General features: G+C 42.5%; 1 protein-coding gene across 1 annotated transcript in view; it reads left to right on the forward strand.

Moving 5' to 3' along the window:
• MAP4K5 (mitogen-activated protein kinase kinase kinase kinase 5) overlaps nucleotides 1–18,925 on the forward strand; it is a 604,667-nt gene that overhangs the window by 378,889 nt on the left and 206,853 nt on the right. The window contains exons 24-25 of the mRNA XM_069208688.1: nucleotides 2,136–2,138; nucleotides 17,863–17,977. Of these exons, the coding sequence (XP_069064789.1) occupies nucleotides 2,136–2,138; nucleotides 17,863–17,977 (118 nt within the window). The remainder of the gene's footprint in view (nucleotides 1–2,135; nucleotides 2,139–17,862; nucleotides 17,978–18,925) is intronic.

Raw genomic sequence — 18,925 nt, forward strand, 5'->3', positions numbered from 1 at the left:
TACAATAGAGAATAAATATCTACCCAAGCCCCCAAAACTGGGCTTAGGGAAATAAGCAGTAGTAATCACTAGAGAAAAATAGAAAAAACTACATTGAAAAACAATGGAGCATTCTTAGCCAATAGGCTGCATACAGGTTAACACAGGAGAACCATAAAAACTTTAGCACCGTGCCTTTAAGACCCTGAGCACCTCTAGTATCCCACCATGCCTCAGGGGTGAAGGAGAGGTGGCAGTTGGTTCACAGTTAAGTCAGTTCTTTTTTCCGGCTTCTTCTGAGAGGATCCTGGAGCATTGAGCTCTCAGTTTTTCTGAGTTTTTCTCAGAAAAATACTTTAAAACAGCGTTTTTTCCTGTTTTACTCGACATCTAACATCATTGTCTGAGTTTGGCAGTTTTTTCCTGACAGAAAAATGCCTTCCCTTTTTGTCAAATGCCCTTCTTGTGGGAAGAAGGCCCAGTCAGATCCACACACTCTTTGTATTGTGTGCCTGCCTCAGAGTCACTGCCCTGACACTTGCAAACACTGCAAGAACATGTCAAAGAGGACTCTGAAGGACAGAGAAAAGATCAGGCTTCATGGGCTTCACGAGAGGCAGAAAACATCATCCTCTTCGCTTCCCAGGCAGCCAACAGGCCACTCTCAGGAGAGGCTGGCTAGGTCGACGTCAGCAGGTAGGAAAGTACCTGTTTGTTCCCCGTCGACGTCGTCGCTGCCACCATCTCACCGCCATAGATCGCCGTCGACAGCGACCCGCCCGACGTCGAAGGATACGGCGTCGAGGGAACATGGCCATCGCAGGGGCATATCTCCGTCGACGGCAGCTCGCCGATCGACGTTGAGCCATCACCGGCGTGCCCGTTCGCCGCCGAAGACCTCACGCCCCCTGACGTCAAGAGACACGACTTCGAAATCGCCACGCCGGCAAGAGTGACATCCGCCGTCGGCCGCCCACCGCTCCAGGTCGAGGCACACGACGGTGAGTAGGTCGAGGTCCAGAGATCGCCGTTCGACGTCAAGACACTCTTCGTCGAGGCACTCGACGTCGAGGCAAGAACAACCGGCGGGGCGCCCTTCGACGTCGGCACAGCCGTCGACGTCGACACAGGTTTTAACTGTCTCGCAGGGAGTAGAACATCGCCTCCCTCCAGCAGATAACGCATCTCCAGTGGTCTCCATACGGAGCGATTCATCTCGTTCGAGAGCGGCATCATCGGGGCATGTTTCACCCATCAACTTGTCACCAAGATGGTTGGAGAGCCTTAATAGACCAGCGGCCTCCCCGGATTCGCAGTATTCACGAATGTACTCTCCTACTGCCTCTCTCCCGAGAACACCATCACCGACAGCGCGGGCAGGACGGGCTCGTTCTTCTCCTCGCCAACCGACCACGAGGCCTGGGCGCTCTGTTACAGCGTCTCGCAGCAGGTCACGTTCCCAACGACGATCTAGGTCACGATCACGACACAGAAGATCGCCCTCTTGGTCGTCGTCAGGATCATCCGTCGGACGTTACTCCCCCACCTTAACAGATTCTCCACCAGCTAGGGTCTCACCGGTGGATGACATCACCACTTTTAATGAGGTACTTTTAAGGGGAGCGCAGAAGTTAAATATAGAGGTTCCAGAACCATCTACCTCCTAGTCAGTCATTTTTTAGACTCTGCAACATAGAACAGTTTCGAAAAAGCTACTGCTGCTAGTGCCTGGTCTGTTGCAGCCAACCATGGACACTGAAAAAATATAAAGCGCCTGAACAGGACCCTTTATTCCTAAGAACGGATCCGCCACCGGACTCAGTAATATTGGCCGCAGCCCGAAAAACCCACTTGGTGGCATCATCCTCCACGGTCCCACCGGACAAAGAGAGCAGGCATCTAGACTCTCTGGGGAGAAAAATGTGCGGCACGGCGGCATCTATAATGAAAGTCTCTAGCGCGTCTGCACTCCTGGGCATGTATGACCGTTCTCTGTGGGACTCTAACAGGTTCACAGAAAAGTTACCTAAGGAAGACAGACAGGACTTCCAAGAGATCCTGCAAGAGGGATGTCTGGTATCCAACCAAGTCATCAGCGCAGCGGCAGATGGGGCAGACTTAGCTGCACATGGCTACGCACATGAAATCTGTGCAAGAAGGTCTTCCTGGCTGAGACTGACTGGTTTAAAACAGGAAGCACAACAGCGCATCCTAAATCTTCCATTCAACGGGAACTCGCTGTTTGGTACCCATACGGATGAAGAAATGGCACGCATGAAGACCGAAGTGGACACCATGAGGGCAGTAGGTCTGGAAAGGAATGACTTCAGGCGGAGGTATAGGCCTTATGACAGGCGCCCTTTCCAGCAGAGGGTTCAAACCCCTCACTGGTCCCAGAGGCCACAGCAAAGGCAGGGACGCTCTCTTTTTCAGGCTCGTAAGGCCACAAGGGAACGAGGGTCAAGTAGACCTCAACAGTCCACACCAAAAGCGCCGGCCAAGCAATGAAATCTCGCTTCCCTCAACACTGTGCACCACTCCGGTGGGGGGAAGTATCACAGATTTTCTTCACGAGTGGCACTCTTAACAAAAGACAAATGGGTGCTCAACATTGTCGAAAATGGCTACTCTCTTCTTTTCAGACAACCTCCACCGCACTTGCCACCAGCCAAATGCAATCCATCTCATGTCAGCCTACTGCGCAAAGAGGCTCTCGCCCTCTTACGAAAGAAGGCAATAGAAAAGGTTCCACTTGCGCACAGAGGAAAGGGGGTTTACTCCCGTTATTTTCTGGTGGCGAAAAAAGGCCGAGAGGGCGTTTTCAGACCGATTCTGGACTTACGGCTTCTGAACAAGTACATAAGAAAACAGAAGTTCAGTATGCTGGCGCTTCACCAGATTTTCCCTCAGCTACATCAGGGAGACTGGATGTGCTCCATTGACCTGCAGGATGCATACTTTCACATCCCGATAGCTCCCAAGCATCGGAAATTCTTGCGCTTCCAGATAGCCTCACAGCACTATCAGTTCAAAGTGCTACCATTCGGCCTGAAATCTGCCCCCCCGCGCCTTCTCGAAATGTGTGGCAGTGGTAGCGGCACATCTTCGAAAACAAAAAATCTTCATCTACCCATACCTAGACGACTGGCTACTGAAAGCTTCCTCTCTGGATCAGGCGAGAAACCATCGGGACATTGTGCTCAAGGTTTTCGAGTCTCTAGGTCTTCAAGTCAACTACCAAAAGTCCACCTTGATTCCAACACAGAACCTCCACTACCTGGGAGCTATACTAAACACAGAGCTCCAAAGAGTGTATCCTTCGGAGGAATGACTATTATCAATAAAGAGGAAATGTCAAGACCTGTTAAAATCCGACGCACCTACGGCCCGTCAGGTGACATCTCTGCTGGGCTCCATGGCATCATGCATTTTCATTGTCCCAAATGCCAGGCTGCACATGAGGCCTCTCCAAGAAGCGTTGGAGAACAACTGGAGCCAAAGGACAGGTCGCTGGGAGGACAGAGTGCGGCTACCGATAGCAGCACGTCAGTCATTGCAATGGTGGATGCACAGACCTCACCTGTCAGTAGGGGCTCCATTTCACCAGGTAATTCCATCCGACACTCTGGTAACGGATGCGTCTCTTCAGGGATGGGGGGCTCATCTAGGTCCCCTTCAAGCTCAGGGCCTGTGGTCCGACAACGAAAGGAAGTACCACATCAATCTGCTGGAGCTCAGAGTGGTCCATCTGGCTCTCAAGTCTTTTGCTCCATCGATTCAGGGGAAATCTCTCCTAATACAAACGGACAATACAACCAAAATGTGTTATTTGAACAGACAGGGGGGAACGAGATCCCTACCCCTATCTCGGGAGTCCCAAACAATCTGGCATTGGCTCCTGGCCAGAGGAATGTCACTTACAGCGGTTCACCTACCAGGTCAACAAAACGTGGAAGCAGATTTCCTGACCAGACACCTAGAGGACGCCCTCGATTGGGTCCTACACGGCGAAGTCGTCTAAGACATCTTCGCTCAATGGGGTCAGCCTCAATTGGATCTCTTCGCAGACGAAGTAAACAAGAAATGCCCAGACTTCGCATCCAGGTTCTACCGTCCGGGATCTCGAGGGAATGCCCTGTTGATCGACTGGTCAGGGATATTTCTCTACGCTTTTCCACCGATCCCCCTCATACCGGTAGTGATCAACAAACTTTACAGATCCACACCAGAATGATTCTCATAGCGCCGCAATGGCCCGTCAATTCTGGTACACAGATCTCCTCAACCTATCGGAACAACCTCACAGGAGGCTGCCGTGCAGACCGGATCTTCTGAGCAGGATGGAGGGTAGGGTTCTGCATCCCAACCTACCCTCTCTGAGCTTGACAGCATGGCTCCTGAATTCCTGCAGTATGGGCACCTAGGGCTCTCGCAGGAGTGCATGAACATCTTGAAAGAGTCCAGACGACCTTCCACGCGGAGTTCTTACGCGTTTAAGTGGAAGAGGTTCTACATATGGTGCTGTCAACAAGGTCAGAATCCCATACGGGCTCAGGAGGACGTCATATTGTCTTACTTACTCCATCTGGCAAAGTCCGGTCTGCAGGTATCATCTATTAAGGTACATTTGTCTGCCATTACAGCCTATCGTAAGTCACCTTCTCAGGAATCCTTCTTTACGAAACCAGTAGTCAAGGATTTCATAGAAGGTTTGAAAAAAGTTTCTCCTCCATGGGAACTGAACATAGTACTGTCAAAACTTATGGGCCCTCCTTTCGAACCTATACACAAAGCCTCTTTGCAACCCCTTACGTGGAAGACGGCTTTTTTGGTAGCCATTACTTCCGCGAGGAGGGTCAGTGAAATTCAGGCTTTGTCTTCCAAAGAACCGTACACAGTTTTCCACGACAATAGAGTGGTTCTGCGAACTCGCCCATCATTCCTACCGAAGGTGGTGTCAGAATTCCACATCAATCAGACTAGCTCTCTACCGACTTTCTTCCCCAATCCGGAGACTCCGGCGGAGAAAGCGTTGCACTCCCTAGATTTGAAAAGAGTGCTGAAATTTTATTTGGATAAAACAAAATTGATTAGACATTCCAACCACGTGTTTGTAAATTATGGTCATTTGAGGACAGGAGAGGCAGCATCTAAACGAACAATAGCTAGATGGATAGCTTCTTGTATTGTTAATGCTTACCAGTTGGCTAACAAACAACTACTAGCTAGACCTAAAGCGCATTCCACAAGGGGAAAAGCGGCTACTGCTGCCCTCCTTAAAAATGTTCCAATATCTGAGATTTGCAAGGCTGCTACATGGAAGTCTGTACATACATTTACTAGACATTACTCTTTGGACTCAGATGCAAGAGCAGATGCCCAAGTGGGGCAGGCCTCTGAGAAATTTGTTTGCATGATACATATCTATTCCTGCACTTCTATTAGACAGTCCGCAGAGTTTAGGGTTGGGCTTGCTAATCTATTCAATGTTTATGACTATTGATGAGGATCCCCTGGAAGAGAAGGATAAGTTACTTACCTGTAAATCCTAGTTCTTTTCCAGGGGTATCCTCATCAAAGTCATAAACAACCCACCCTCCTCCCCGGACGCACGTCTCCTAGAAGTGCAGGACAGACTATCTTTCGAATCGGTTACACAGATTGTCACCGTAAAAAAGTACTGACCTAACTGTGAACCAACTGTCACCTCTCCTTCACCCCTGAGGCATGGTGGGATACTGGAGGTGCTCAGGGTCTTAAAGGCACGGTGCCAAAGTTTTTATGGTTCTCCTGTGTTAAACCAGCCTATTGGCTAAGAATGCTCCATTGTTTTTCAATGTAGTTTTTTCTATTTTTCTCTAGTGATTACTACTGCTTATTTCCCTAAGCCCAGTTTTGGGGTCTTGGGTAGATATTTATTCTCTATTGTAATTTTATAATGATTAAAATAAAAAATAAATAAAAACTTCATAGAAATAAAGCATTTTTGCCTGTTTATGATTATAGCCTGCATTGCTGTTTTACACATGTATATATGAGTTTAGTATGAAAGATATGTCTACTAAAAATGCTATATATATATTTTTCGTGCATATTTCATACTTTATATGTGTGTATTTTATATATGCTCCGGGGTCCCCGCACAAGGGCGGGAATATTCAATGTTTATGACTTTGATGAGGATACCCCTGGAAGAGAACTAGGATTTACAGGTAAGTAACTTATCCATAGACACTACAGTATTTAATGAAGCATAAAATTAACTCGATGTACTGTGTCCCATGAGTTAAAAACATGTATTTCCTTCCTCCCAATTATGACTTGTTTTCGGTTCTACCCATCCTGTCAACATTATTAGAAGGTAAGGATTATTTCTTTATTATATGTTTAATTAACAATAAAATAAAGAAATGCATTGTATGTGTAATATTAAGATCCAAATTGACAGCAATACAACAGTTCCTTCAATGCACTTTAACTGACAAGTATGCATGTTTTTAAAAAATAAATAGAGTTGGTTTTAAAAGAAATCTTGACACCCATTTGTTTTCTACCATTGTCCTTTAATGTGCAACCTTTGGCTTTTTATTCACCTTCTCAGCGCTGCATGCATTACCCTTCTTCATGGTGATTAACACATTGCTCTGCCTTCATTCAGTACAGTATCCCTTGCCTGATACACGTACAGAGCATATTTTGACCATGGACTGCTAGTCTGTGGGTTGGTCCTGCTTCAGTGTCCTGTTCACACATCCCTTGTTCATTATACATTATCTGCCTAAGCTTTATCAGTTGTCAATATATGTGTATTAGGTGTAAGCTTTGATCTTTAAATGGGATGTACTAGTCAAGTTGTATTCTTGAATTGTGGTTCATGTACAACTAAAGCATGAATTGCATGACTTTGCGAAATGTATTAGGATTTTGTTCCCTTCAAGGTTCATTAGGAGGGTAACATTCACCTTTTGATACGTTACATATCTATCTAAGTAATGCTAGAATACTTGGACTACTGTGTGGTTGGAGAGCTGCAACAATACTCACTAGCAGCATGGGGGGTGTTCACACATTTTAAAATATTTTCTAGGAACGGTGTCTGATAGGCAAATGAGTTAGCAAATTCTGCCTAACGAATCGGGTGGTGTCTTATGGTTTAGATGGCTGCAGGAGTAACCATGAATCTTTTTTCATCCCATGACTCTGTGACCACTGCCTATTAGAGCTGGCTTTGGAGTGCCCCAAATGCTGGGTGGTTGTGTGAGTGGTTTAATAGCCGCATACAATGCTAATGCTTTGGAGGTGAGCTTAGTGGTGGCTCCTTGGGAAAGAGAAGGCGCCACCCATGCAGCCTTGCAGACCACTCAAAGGGGTGCTGATCACAGAAGGGCAGAAGAACACCTGTAGCACCTACTCTTCTGCAGCTCTTCATCCTTTGGTCACCCTGTTGTAGGCTTCGCTACAGTGTCAGAAATAGCTGGACCTCTGCTTATTGAGATGAGTATGGAAGGTTCTATGCTGGCAAAGGAACCTACTTCCTTCACCTCCAAGTCACATCAGCAGGAGGCCATTCTTATCAGTTCTCAAGTCTTGTATCCACTCTGTAGGCAGCCATACTGTTATACATGCTCAAATCTTTTTTCTAAGCTTGTGCACAGAGCTTTTTTGAAGTGAAAACCTCATGCTCTAGTCTGGGGCTCACTGATATTACAAATCTGGGGTCTGTCCAAAGTGTAGTGGATCCTATTTAGTTTTAGTGGGAATCAGGAGTTTAGCTTAGCCTTTGGCGTGCAGGCCTATGCCCCTGTCACCCAGTGACTTTTAACCTACTTAGCTTGCTCTGTTTTAGCACATTTATTTAATTATTTCTTCCAAGATAGCTGCCATATTTAAAGTTAGGAAGATGTTTTAGTTTCACGTCATCAGTGCCATTCGGTAAAGGTGTCGCTATCAGCATCAAAGATAAATGAGATACATAGGTATTCACATCATGTGCTTTCCCACTAGCGTGTGACAGTAACATAATGTACCTTTGCAGGGAATTGTTTATACAGTTACTGCCCTAAGCATGCCTTCTTAGCTATTGTTTGGGAGCATACCTGCTTCAGGGGTCCTACAAGATCTGTATAAATCTCACACAGACAAGATAATCAGAGGGATTTAACCAGATGCCATCGACGCTATCTATGCTACATGTCACCTTGATGCTGACCCAGCCTTTGTGTCCCCACGGAGTCTGATCTACAGACAGCATTCCAAGGTAACAAGGGTTGGGGGGGGGTGCTCTTCTCATGGACATGGAACTGGTAGATTAGGTTTAACACACCTAGCTCTCTCTAGGTTAGAGATTAGGTTCATCATGCTAGGGTATTAGGGTTCATCTTACAACTATTTCACATCTTATGTTATTGCATGGTGGTGGGGGGGTCCTTGTATTAACAAGACTCGTTTTTTTCCATTCTGTTTCTTTCATTGTTCATTATCCAAATAATTGCAGCCCATGCACTTTATCATAGATTGCAGTCATGTTAATAAAACCTATTGAAAGCTTTACTGCATTTCCTTCATTGCCTGTGTATGACTGAGACATGTTGCTCATGTGAGAAAAAGGTAATCTCCTTTTAACCACTGCCGCCTTGAGATGTCGCTCTCTTGAGTCCATGCATAAAGGCTGCCACAAATCAACTTTTACTGTTTGGGTTTTTGGTCAGGTACTGCTTGTGAGCCGGGAGGGTTGGGCCGATAGTTGCGACTTGTTTTAGGACTGGCCTAGTCACCTACAAACAAAAGTGCTGTCATCCCTGAACTAGCAGTCTTGCCTAGAGCAAGAGTCAAACTACGGCAACAGTACCGTTTACTCAGTGGTGATTGCAGGCATCCCATAATGCTATCTGTCTGTGTGTATCTATCCCACGCAGTCCCTCTGTCAACCAGGGGCTCTTGCTAGGGCCTGATCTCTCTTCCCAGAGCTGACCGTAGGATGTAGTAGGTGGACAAGAAGCACATCCTTTGCTGAGGTTAGAACAGTACCTTTGCTTCATCCAGGTCACAAGTTGTCCAAATGGCGTGATCCTTTCAGATAAACAGAATCCTTCCCTGTTTTTCTGAAGGTGGTGTTGCTCTGTTGCACACTTAGAACAACCTGACTGCAGCTCCTTCTGCCCCAACCCCCTCGGTATCCAGTGCTCAGCATGCTCACTACTCATGTACACAGAGATCTCACAAGCGCAGTCACAGTCCATACACTGGGGAAAGTGAGAGTAAGTCATGATAAACTGTACAGATTTACCAGGGAAGACTAACAGTCAGCCTGCACCTTGTTTCTATCAGTCTAATGCCAACAACAGATAGTTGTCTCGTTGAGTGAACATGGGGATGATATCTACCTGTGTTAAAAGGTGTTTTACTCTGGCGAACCCCCAACAGTGCCAGAGTTGTGTATTTTGCAGGCGAGTAAGTTGTATTTAAAAACAAATAACAAAAAAAGCATGTGGTCCATGTTCAGAGGACTAATGATAAAAAAGCCTGTTCAGTAAATCTTTCTGTTTCCGTCTAAGGTGTTCAAATGAGGATCAGGGCTGCTGCACCAAGGACTTAAGACCATAAAATGGCCGTTTCCAAGGGAGTATAACTGGAAAGCTATGCTCGACCCTAGAATTATTTGAAGTATGATCGCTGAACAGCAGATAACTCCACATATGTATCCAGGAGTTCTTGCTGTGTTTTCTAGGCACAAAAGTCCTTGTGCCATCAATTTCAAGAGAAGATAGGGCTTTTGGAAAAGGGCCACACAATAGCAATGCTCTATGTGAAGAGCCAGGAACTCTCAAATTTCATTATAATGTGTCTTCTGAAAATTGAAGGGTGTTCATGTCGTTCTAGCGTACCCCCATTCTATAAAGTGGTCCATTGGAGACAAGCGTTGTTTCTGTTTTTTTTTTTTTTTTTTTGCAGATAGAAGTTTGCTTTCCTGTATATGGCAGATGTATTATAATTTTCTACCTTGTTGGTGGTTAATACATAATGCCCTCGGACAGGGCAGCTGTCTGGAGGCAGTTTTTTCACGTTGGTTAAATGAAACTATTCCTTAAAAAAAAGAAATGAATCACATTCTAGAATATACACAGAAAAAAAGTTGTGATTCGATATTTTTCTTTGATGATTGGTGCCCCAGATCTTTGCCAAGTCCTCTGCGTTTCATCTACAGCTCTGGATCTCTAGCTTAAATACATATGCCCAACTTGCACATCAGAGTCCTATGTATCGCCATGTTAAGCACTTCTTCAAATGCCTGCTTAGTTTCTGTTCCCTTTTGGTGGAAGTTATAAATGTGAGGAAAACTATTATATGATATTCGTCGTCTTCCCCACTAGCTCCTCAGAATTTAGAAATTTCATGTCCTCAAACTGATGCTCGCAATTCACATTTGCCAATTCTGAGCTGAGATGGTCTTTTTTTGGAAAACGATCAGGGGCCCCAAAGAAGTTAAAGGTGATTGCTTGCTAGAGTGGTGGCAGTTGTCCTTTGTGTTTTTCATCTATATTTTTATACCACAATGTTGGACCCTATTAACTCTGACCCTATAGGTACCGGTTTCTCATTCTTTACGATAATCTCACTGCCTCTTTGATCACTCTTGAAGATATTCTGCCATGATCCTCAGTAGAGCTGCTTTGTAGATAGCAAATCTGGGAATGCATATGTGGTAAAGTAAAAACTGCGAAGGCCAGCTTTGGTTTATTCAAATGATAATTAAACTGGACTTGTCCCCGGTTTGAGTTTTCATAGAATTGTGTTCCTGTTTATTACCTATGGCAAGACTATGAATGCTCAGTAGTCAAATAGTGTACATAATAATGTTCATATACATTCAGCTAACGTTGACCACACCTATAGACTCTTGCAGTCTACCCACCTCATGTGTCCCATACTCTAGCAAGTGAGGTGGAGGAACAGAGAGCACAACCCCCTCTCAGAAGTTCCAACTGCCAGATTTTCCACCTCATTGTCAGTGGTAAATTTCAGTTGTATGTTCATCGACTCATATGCGATCACCTGCGTCATCTGCCTGCCTTTTTTTATTGTATCAGTGAGGTCAGTTCCTCTGGATGCTGTCAACTCTATTAGTTCTATCATCTACTATTCAGTCATTGATTGCTCCACCGTCAGTTGCTACACTGTTCACACTTCTGCTTTCAGTCATTGCGTGTGGTGTCTTCTCTATCAGTTTTGACAGTCATGTGGGTCTGATGCTGCTCAACCCAGGCAGATAGACTCTTTATTATCACAGCTTGCCCGGGCAATCCTCTAATACATCTGGTCATAGATCCATAAAGCTTAACTTGTGATTAGCTCTCCGAAGGAGAGCACCAAATAGAGTTGTGGTCCTATGGTATGAAAAAACGTATATATGCCTGACCCGGTTAACAGTATCACATTGGGGCATTTGCACCAAAGAGGGTTAGAACTTATAGCCTTCTGCATTCCAGTTCTCTAGGAAGTTTTATGTACTCTTGGCAAAAATTCCTCACTTCTGATGTATGTCTTCCATCAGGGTTCTGATTTCAGTGGTATCTTGTACCAGTGCTTTGATGCCAGAAATCTCAAAAACTCCTACCCTCCTTACATTTTATGTAGTAAATCTTGAAATGATAGCGAGGAAGTTCAAAAGTAACACACAAGTTGGCTCCATATACTTTTGCAAAGACACCATTTTCTTCTTTGGGCAAAGAACGTAAGAAAAAAAGAGTAAAAAAGAATGAGTAAATCAATAACATTATCATTACAGTTTTCTTCAGTAAAAAATGTATCACACATTCTGCCACAGTTCTGAAATACAAGTGTCAGAATTGTTTCTCAGACAGTCTCAATATCCCAAAATACAGACAGTAAATATTTCTGTCATTACTGTGTAGGTATGTTGAGGAAAACACCCCTATAGTTACGTCCAGAGTTATACTCTATACTGGATGCCAATCCATTTTTAAATAGCCTGAGCTCTATGTCCTCTACAGTTCTTGTATCACCACTTTTGTTTTTAATGACCATTAAGGCTGCTAGTTACATAGGGTTCACTGTTTTCAACTCAGAGTAAAAGCAGTGCCATCAGTTCCTCCCACAGTGACAAGCCATATCACTACATCTACAATAGCTACTTCGTTTTAAGAGCAGAGTTTGTTTCTGTAGTGGCTGTAAATACTACAGATACAATCAACGATCTCTAATTGATTAATTTATCATCTAGCTACACGGTTGGAAAATAAAATTCCTGTACCAGTACCAGACCATGTTACTGTTCTCAGTGTGTCAGAGCCTCCGTCTACACCAGTACCACCTCCTCCCCGCTGACACAGATCCTTCAGACCTTGAAGTTGAGTAAGAGTCTTCTCATACAGTAAAACATTTTTACTCAGTAATTTGCAATACTGTGGTAACATTAGATCAGCTTTTTAAATTTCTTTTGGCCTTTTATTTTACGGATGTGGCATCTTCTGACGAATCAATCTATGATGGTGCAATCCTACTTGAATGGCCTGCGACCAAATTATTAGATGCAAAATCCAACATTCTTAGAAGATTCTGTCTTGTGAGGTGTAACCTCCTAGCCCAAATCTGCAGAGGTTACTTCAGCTACAGAAAGATGAATACATATTCTGTTGTGGCTACTTATAATTTATACATTTTGCCTCCTTCTCCTGCAGAAGATGTAATTTCTGGTTGATGTAAGGAAAGGAAAAATTCTTAAAACAACAGAGTATAAACCACATTGGCATCTTATGCACTAAGTTGAAAGCCTAAATTTGATCACCAAAAATAACAAAAGTAACTACTCAAATGCTAACGGTGGTGGTGATAAGTTGGAATGTTTCAAGTTTATATGTCCCACAACTCTCCGCCCTGCTGTAAAAGGTCAGTAGTGGAGACCTTACTTACCTTCTTAGGAGAGGTTTTTCGAAGAGTTAATATTTTTCATCACTTTCTCTGTGGTGAAGGGCTAACTGTCAGCACCTTCTTTACTTCTAACTGTGCATTTTTTTTATTCAGAACCTTAGATGCTGAGTAAACCCCCTCGAAGTGTGATAGAGACACATTCTCGCTATCTCATTCTGTGATATTTATTGCTAAACTCTCACTTTTTTTAGCCTTGATCTCACATCTATCACAGTCCAGCAATCGTTTCCCTTATCATCATCATTAAAATTGCCTAATGTCTCATTCATTTTAAGATTTTCTTTTTCTTTTAATAAGCAACCAGTCATCATTTCCTTAGCTTCCACCTAGCCTCTGCATGCTCTGTGATATTGAGATTAGGTAAATTTGTCTTAAACGTTTATCTTAAAACTAACCATGGGTTAGGCAGGTTTCTCATCATTCTTTTTGTCAGAACTTGACTGCATCAGTATTTCAACCACAATGTTTGTGAAGTAGCAGTATAGCATTTACCAAGTGCGGAAAATGTATTCTATCCTTATTTGTCTGTTAAAGCTTTGTGCGTTGTTCTCTTTCAGGTGTAGCTTTCATTCCCTGCAGACAGATTTTCTTACTCCATATATGTAATCCTTGCCACTATTGGGCAACAATCACCTTCCCAACTGCTTAACAACTTACATAACTTCTAATACAAAAACAAAATTCAACATATATAAATTGCTCTAGAAGGAACTGTATCTCCTTAGGAGTCTGTCATGAATGTTACAGGAGGGGCATATGTTTCATGGTGTCCATTCATTATTCATAATTCATTCTTTACAGTCGGGTCTCTGACAGCAAAATAAGGATAGGGCGGCTACCCCATACACAGCTGAGTGTACAAATTGTTCCATATGAGTTCCAGTAAGGTTTGTTTCTTGGAATATAGATGTGTTCACAGCAATATTTGAGAAATAGGCTGGCAAGGATATGTTAACAAATTTGAGGTTTGTTTTCAAGAACAATTGTCAACTGTAGCTGTATTCAAATAAGATTATAGGACTCTCTTTATAAATGGCCCGAGAGGTAAAGCATCTTGGGCTTTATAGCTTGGATTAGTAATAGATCTATTTATAACATTTCTCAGAGTAATAGGAGCAAATATAATGATCAAAATGTTAGTTTGTTAGATGAGGAGGTCTTGATCAACTGTATAACATAAAACCCTGTTTGCCCTACTTTCAAGGATTCAGCAGTGATAGCTGAATTAAAAACTCTATCGGTGCAAAGGGAAGTGCCAAGTAGAAAATAATACATGCAGTCTGATAGTAGGTAACCTTAATTTTACACTAAAGGATACTTACCAGCTGGCAAAATAAATTTCAGAAGAGGACATTAAATTGAACATCCAGAAGCAGTGGTGCTAAACAAAGCATGAACTACAGAAACATATACACAATTAATTGATTTAATGGAACAATTTGGACCCAAAGTGCCAAATGGACACTTTCCTTCAATATTCCAGCAGGTAATGTATTTAAGAGTCAAGGATATGAAAGCCTTCTTGATTATATCTTGGGAGAACGTCTGGCATTGGGAAAGGTTTGCTGATATACGTTTGAAAACGACCCAGATAATGACCATTATCGACCGGTTTATCAGTGGTTGATAGTCTAGGAGAGATGATAATGGGAGACCTTAAACAGGCAAGTAGGTCATAGACGCCATTTAGGAGTCACAGCTGAGATCCCTGACTTGCTCCCTGTGATCTCTGGCATTCGCTTTGTGAACCCTGACCGCAGTGGTGGCAAAAGTAATGCCACGAACAGAAGGTAAACAGTTCTGTGATGTGCACTGTTTATATTATGCACCTCTGATTACAACATGAGGCATTAAAGTCTTAGCTCTGCAAAACAAATACATACAGCAGTGCAAAGAACACATTTTGTTGCAAATAGACTTGCAGTATTGTTTTGTGATTTTTATTGCACTATAATCACCTCCTCTACAAACACATATTTTGTCCTGCAGTATAAAAGAGAAAGGTGCAGTATTTCTATCATGTTCTAATCCTACTTAAAATGGAGGTGCTATACAAAAAGGACATTTAACTCTGTTAGTAACTGTTGTGTTATTTTAGAAGTGTGTGGTTAGGAGGCGGTTAAGTTCAGCTATTGTGATGTCATCAGGATTAAGGTTGTGTATCATCACTGTCCAGAAAGATTATGGCCCTCATTACGACCCTGACGGTCTTAAGAACGCCAGGCTCACAGTGGCGGTCCGACTGCCACATTATGACCACGGCGATAGCGCTGCGGTCGGACCTTTAGCACAGCCACTTTTTGTCAGCGTTAAATGGCTGGCGGAGCTGGGGTGCAGGGGCTCTAGTGTGGCCCCTGCACTGCCCAGGCGCATGGGCAGTGCAAGGGACCCCCGGGTCAGCCCATCGCAAAGTTCACTGTATGCTTTGCATACAGTGAACTTTGCAACAGGCGCTGATGCACCCTACACACTACAGCATTGCCGCTGGCTCGATTATGAGCCGGAGACAATGCTGTAGGCCGTTTCCCACTGACCCAGCGGGAAACTCGTGATGGCCCCAGCCATATTGGCGGCAACCTCCATGTCAGTACTTCGGCGGTCGGGCTTTTCAGTCCGTAGAAATCGTGATCCGGCCCTAAGTGTCAAAGATCATGTGATGCCACTTCCAGTGATGTAATTGGGTCAAAGGATGGTTATGTGATGTCACTTCCGCTACCTTTAGTATTTTAGTGAATTGTTGCTTATGAAATAGGTCTGGAGTTAGAGTGCACAGGGAAAAGCAAAAATAAAATAGGACAATACAAAATGGTAAATATCCAAATATCCTAACTAAGCTGATACCTAGGCTAGACGCTATGGAGTTCTTTTATAGCAATCTTGGAGCTTGTTGCACTTAATCTTTCTTCTCAACAAATCCCAAACTAAGGGCTGTAGTTGGTTTGAGTGGGAATGTAGATTGCAACAGTGAGGCTCATCAAAGGTATGGAGTTGGGCGAATCTGCGTACATTGCAGAAACTATTTAAAAAAACTATTACAGTTCAAGAAAGAACAGGATTTAGAAGATTATGTATTGAAAAAAGGCTGGCCTGAATTCTGCAGGCTTACAGCAAAAGGTTCAAATGGTGCAGATTCATTTCCAGAATAGCATGTACCTGAAGATTCATTATTTCAGCCATTTTCAAGCCTATTGAAGTAATGAGATCTGACAAATATTTAAGATATGGGATGTGAGACCGTGTCCTTACAAGGGTTCTATTGTGGATCAAATATACTATCCTTTGAACTAGAGGAAGTGAATCAGGCACTAAAGTCCCAAAAAAGGGTCAAGGCCCTCATCCTTGATCCTATAGAATTTCTGTAGACTTCTTCACATTTAGGCCTGGTATCTGGTCTTGCCTACCTTCTGCATTTTGTTATTGATATTTTAAGAATAGGGCACTGTGTTTACCATCATAGTCCCATGCCTTGATAGTTCCCAGATTTAAGAAGCATAATGAAATGGGCCCCTCAACTTACAGTCAAATTTATTTATTAGGCAGAACAGGAAAAATGTTTAGAAAAATTCTAGTTACTGGGTTTCAGGCAGTTATGGGGAAAAAAAACCGAAATGTCTACCAGACACGTTTCCAAAGGGAAATGAGGACAGTTGAGCATGGATTATGCCTCTATTGTCTTATTATGAAATCCTTTTATTTTCTTGAGAGGCAAAAGCCACTTTTATTGCCTTTCTCAGTCGTAAGGCGGCTCTAAATAATGTGGATAAAAAACTGCTGTTGGGTGGCCGTATTCAAATATAAGTTTCCTAAGCCTTAAGCTTGTAATGGGATGTTCTCTTAAACACTGGTATTGCTCAGTATAATCCCATTGTAAGTACTAGTACCACAATTCTTTTAATTAAAAGACAAATCCGGCAATTCAAGAGATGTTTACTTTCTAACTCAGTTTTAGGCTGCTCTTTCGAATAGGCTTTTTTGAAATGTCAAAAACTTACTGAAAAACAAATATTATGATTTGCTGATGCCTACTTGCACAAAATCCTTATATTTGGAAAGTGGCATAGGAATGTTACAGCTAAGATGTTGTACGGCAAAATGGGCATGTACTAATAAGGAGCTTGCAATTGTGATTTGAAACAGATAGAATACATTTTCTTTTTATTTGCTGGTTTTAAATTATGATTAGGTGAAAGTACAAAAAATCTTAATTGGTGCAATTGAAGGTGGAATCAAGAAAGGCAGTGCAGTTGATACGCAAATATATAGGGTTCTGTATTTTTACTGTATAATGCATTATATAGTAAGAGCCTGGAGAGGAAGCTACAGTTAGTGAAGAGTGCACTGTAGACTATATATTCAAGAGTTGGAGTTAGTTTTATAGTCCTTTTTCTTTTCAAGTACTGTTTTATATTGGATGAATTGCTTTTTAAGTTCATTATTGTAAATTGTTCTTTGAATTAGTATACAATATTGGTTTGTACGTATGTCGATAGAAAATTCTGATGGGTTTCTGTTTCCTTGTTATAGCCAAAACCCAGGTGCAAATCTCAGCTGGAAAATATAAAACAGGGAATCCCTTGATAAGCAGGAATGTTCAGCTTCCAAGTTTCCAGCATGCCACAGATATCCAAAGTTTTATAAATCCGTGCCACTTTTCATGTTGCGGTGTATTGAAAAGCTCTCCTATTTTCCATGAAGTCAGTTTTTTAAGAGTTTCTTTTTACCATCCTTGAGCATTTTTGTGTACTTGGTGTAAATTCTGCCTAGGTGTGCATTATAGGCGTACCTAATGTCACCTGATTTGAGATGTGAATCCCGCTCTTTGTAGTAGCACATATAAATCTTTTAATATATTTAGATCATGTTTGAAAATTGTAGGTCCAGTGATGAAGCTCTCAATTTTGTTCTAATAAACGTATATTTTATTTTGTTAAATAGGAAAATCATTTCAGCTTTATTCACACAACCTCATTAGTTTGTTTGAACAAGCTAAGAAACCAGGCCTCGCCGGACATATTCAAGCCCACAGGTTCCCTGACAGAATATTACCAAGGTAAGCCATTTGAAAACTACATGTTAAAGTTTGATGTTATTTTTAAGTATTTTTCCCTGCAGGTTGCATATCTTTAGAAATATCTCATATATCAGTTTAAATCAGGTAAAAGCAAAAAGAGTGTGATGGTTGGAGACTATTAAAGGATCCCTCTCCACAAAGAAATCCTAAAACCAAATGTTTTTTAGTTCTATGAGGATGTTTATGAATCTCAATCTGAGGATTGTTTTTCCTTTCAAATGTATGGTGTCCGAGATAAAGAAAATGGTTTGAGGCAGAAAGCTTCTTCCCTCCTAGTGATTCAGGCAGCATATTACTTGCTGATGTACAACGTTTAATTGTCCTTAGTACCAACCCTGACCCGTTTCCCCCTAGTCTTGATAGTGCTTCTCTATATAATATTACCAAAAGGATGTAAATGATACGGCTAAATGCTTATCTATTATCATTTTGTACACATACTAGTAACACCTTATAAGAAAAGTCGACTGGTCACTTGGGATATTTAAGCAAGCTATGAAAATGCAACATCTTAGGGACGGGTTTCTAACACTCCTGGTTTATAACTAATACATCAAATTGAAAATTATCACTGTACCCAGTTAATACTCAGTTCTTTGTGCTTACTTGTGCCTGCAGTTATGATAAAGATTCTGACTATGGATTCTGACTACTGGTTTTGAAACAACCTGGTGTATACATTCAGAGTGCACACATTACTCCTGTATCGTTTCCTACATTAAGATGTGAAGTTCTCTGTTGTGACTTGTAGATCGAGTCGCTCAAATTATATGTTGGTGAAAAGTGAGTGTTAAACTGAACAAACAAAGCTGTCAGTGGTAAAGACTATTGAAACAAAAAGAAAAGATCCTCATTACAGAATCAGGACACAAAAGTCTTTTGCACAGAGCACTAACAACAGATTCTTGAGGAAAGCAGCATGCCTCA

This window comes from Pleurodeles waltl, chromosome 9 (assembly GCF_031143425.1).
Source record: "Pleurodeles waltl isolate 20211129_DDA chromosome 9, aPleWal1.hap1.20221129, whole genome shotgun sequence".
NCBI lineage: Eukaryota > Metazoa > Chordata > Amphibia > Caudata > Salamandridae > Pleurodeles > Pleurodeles waltl.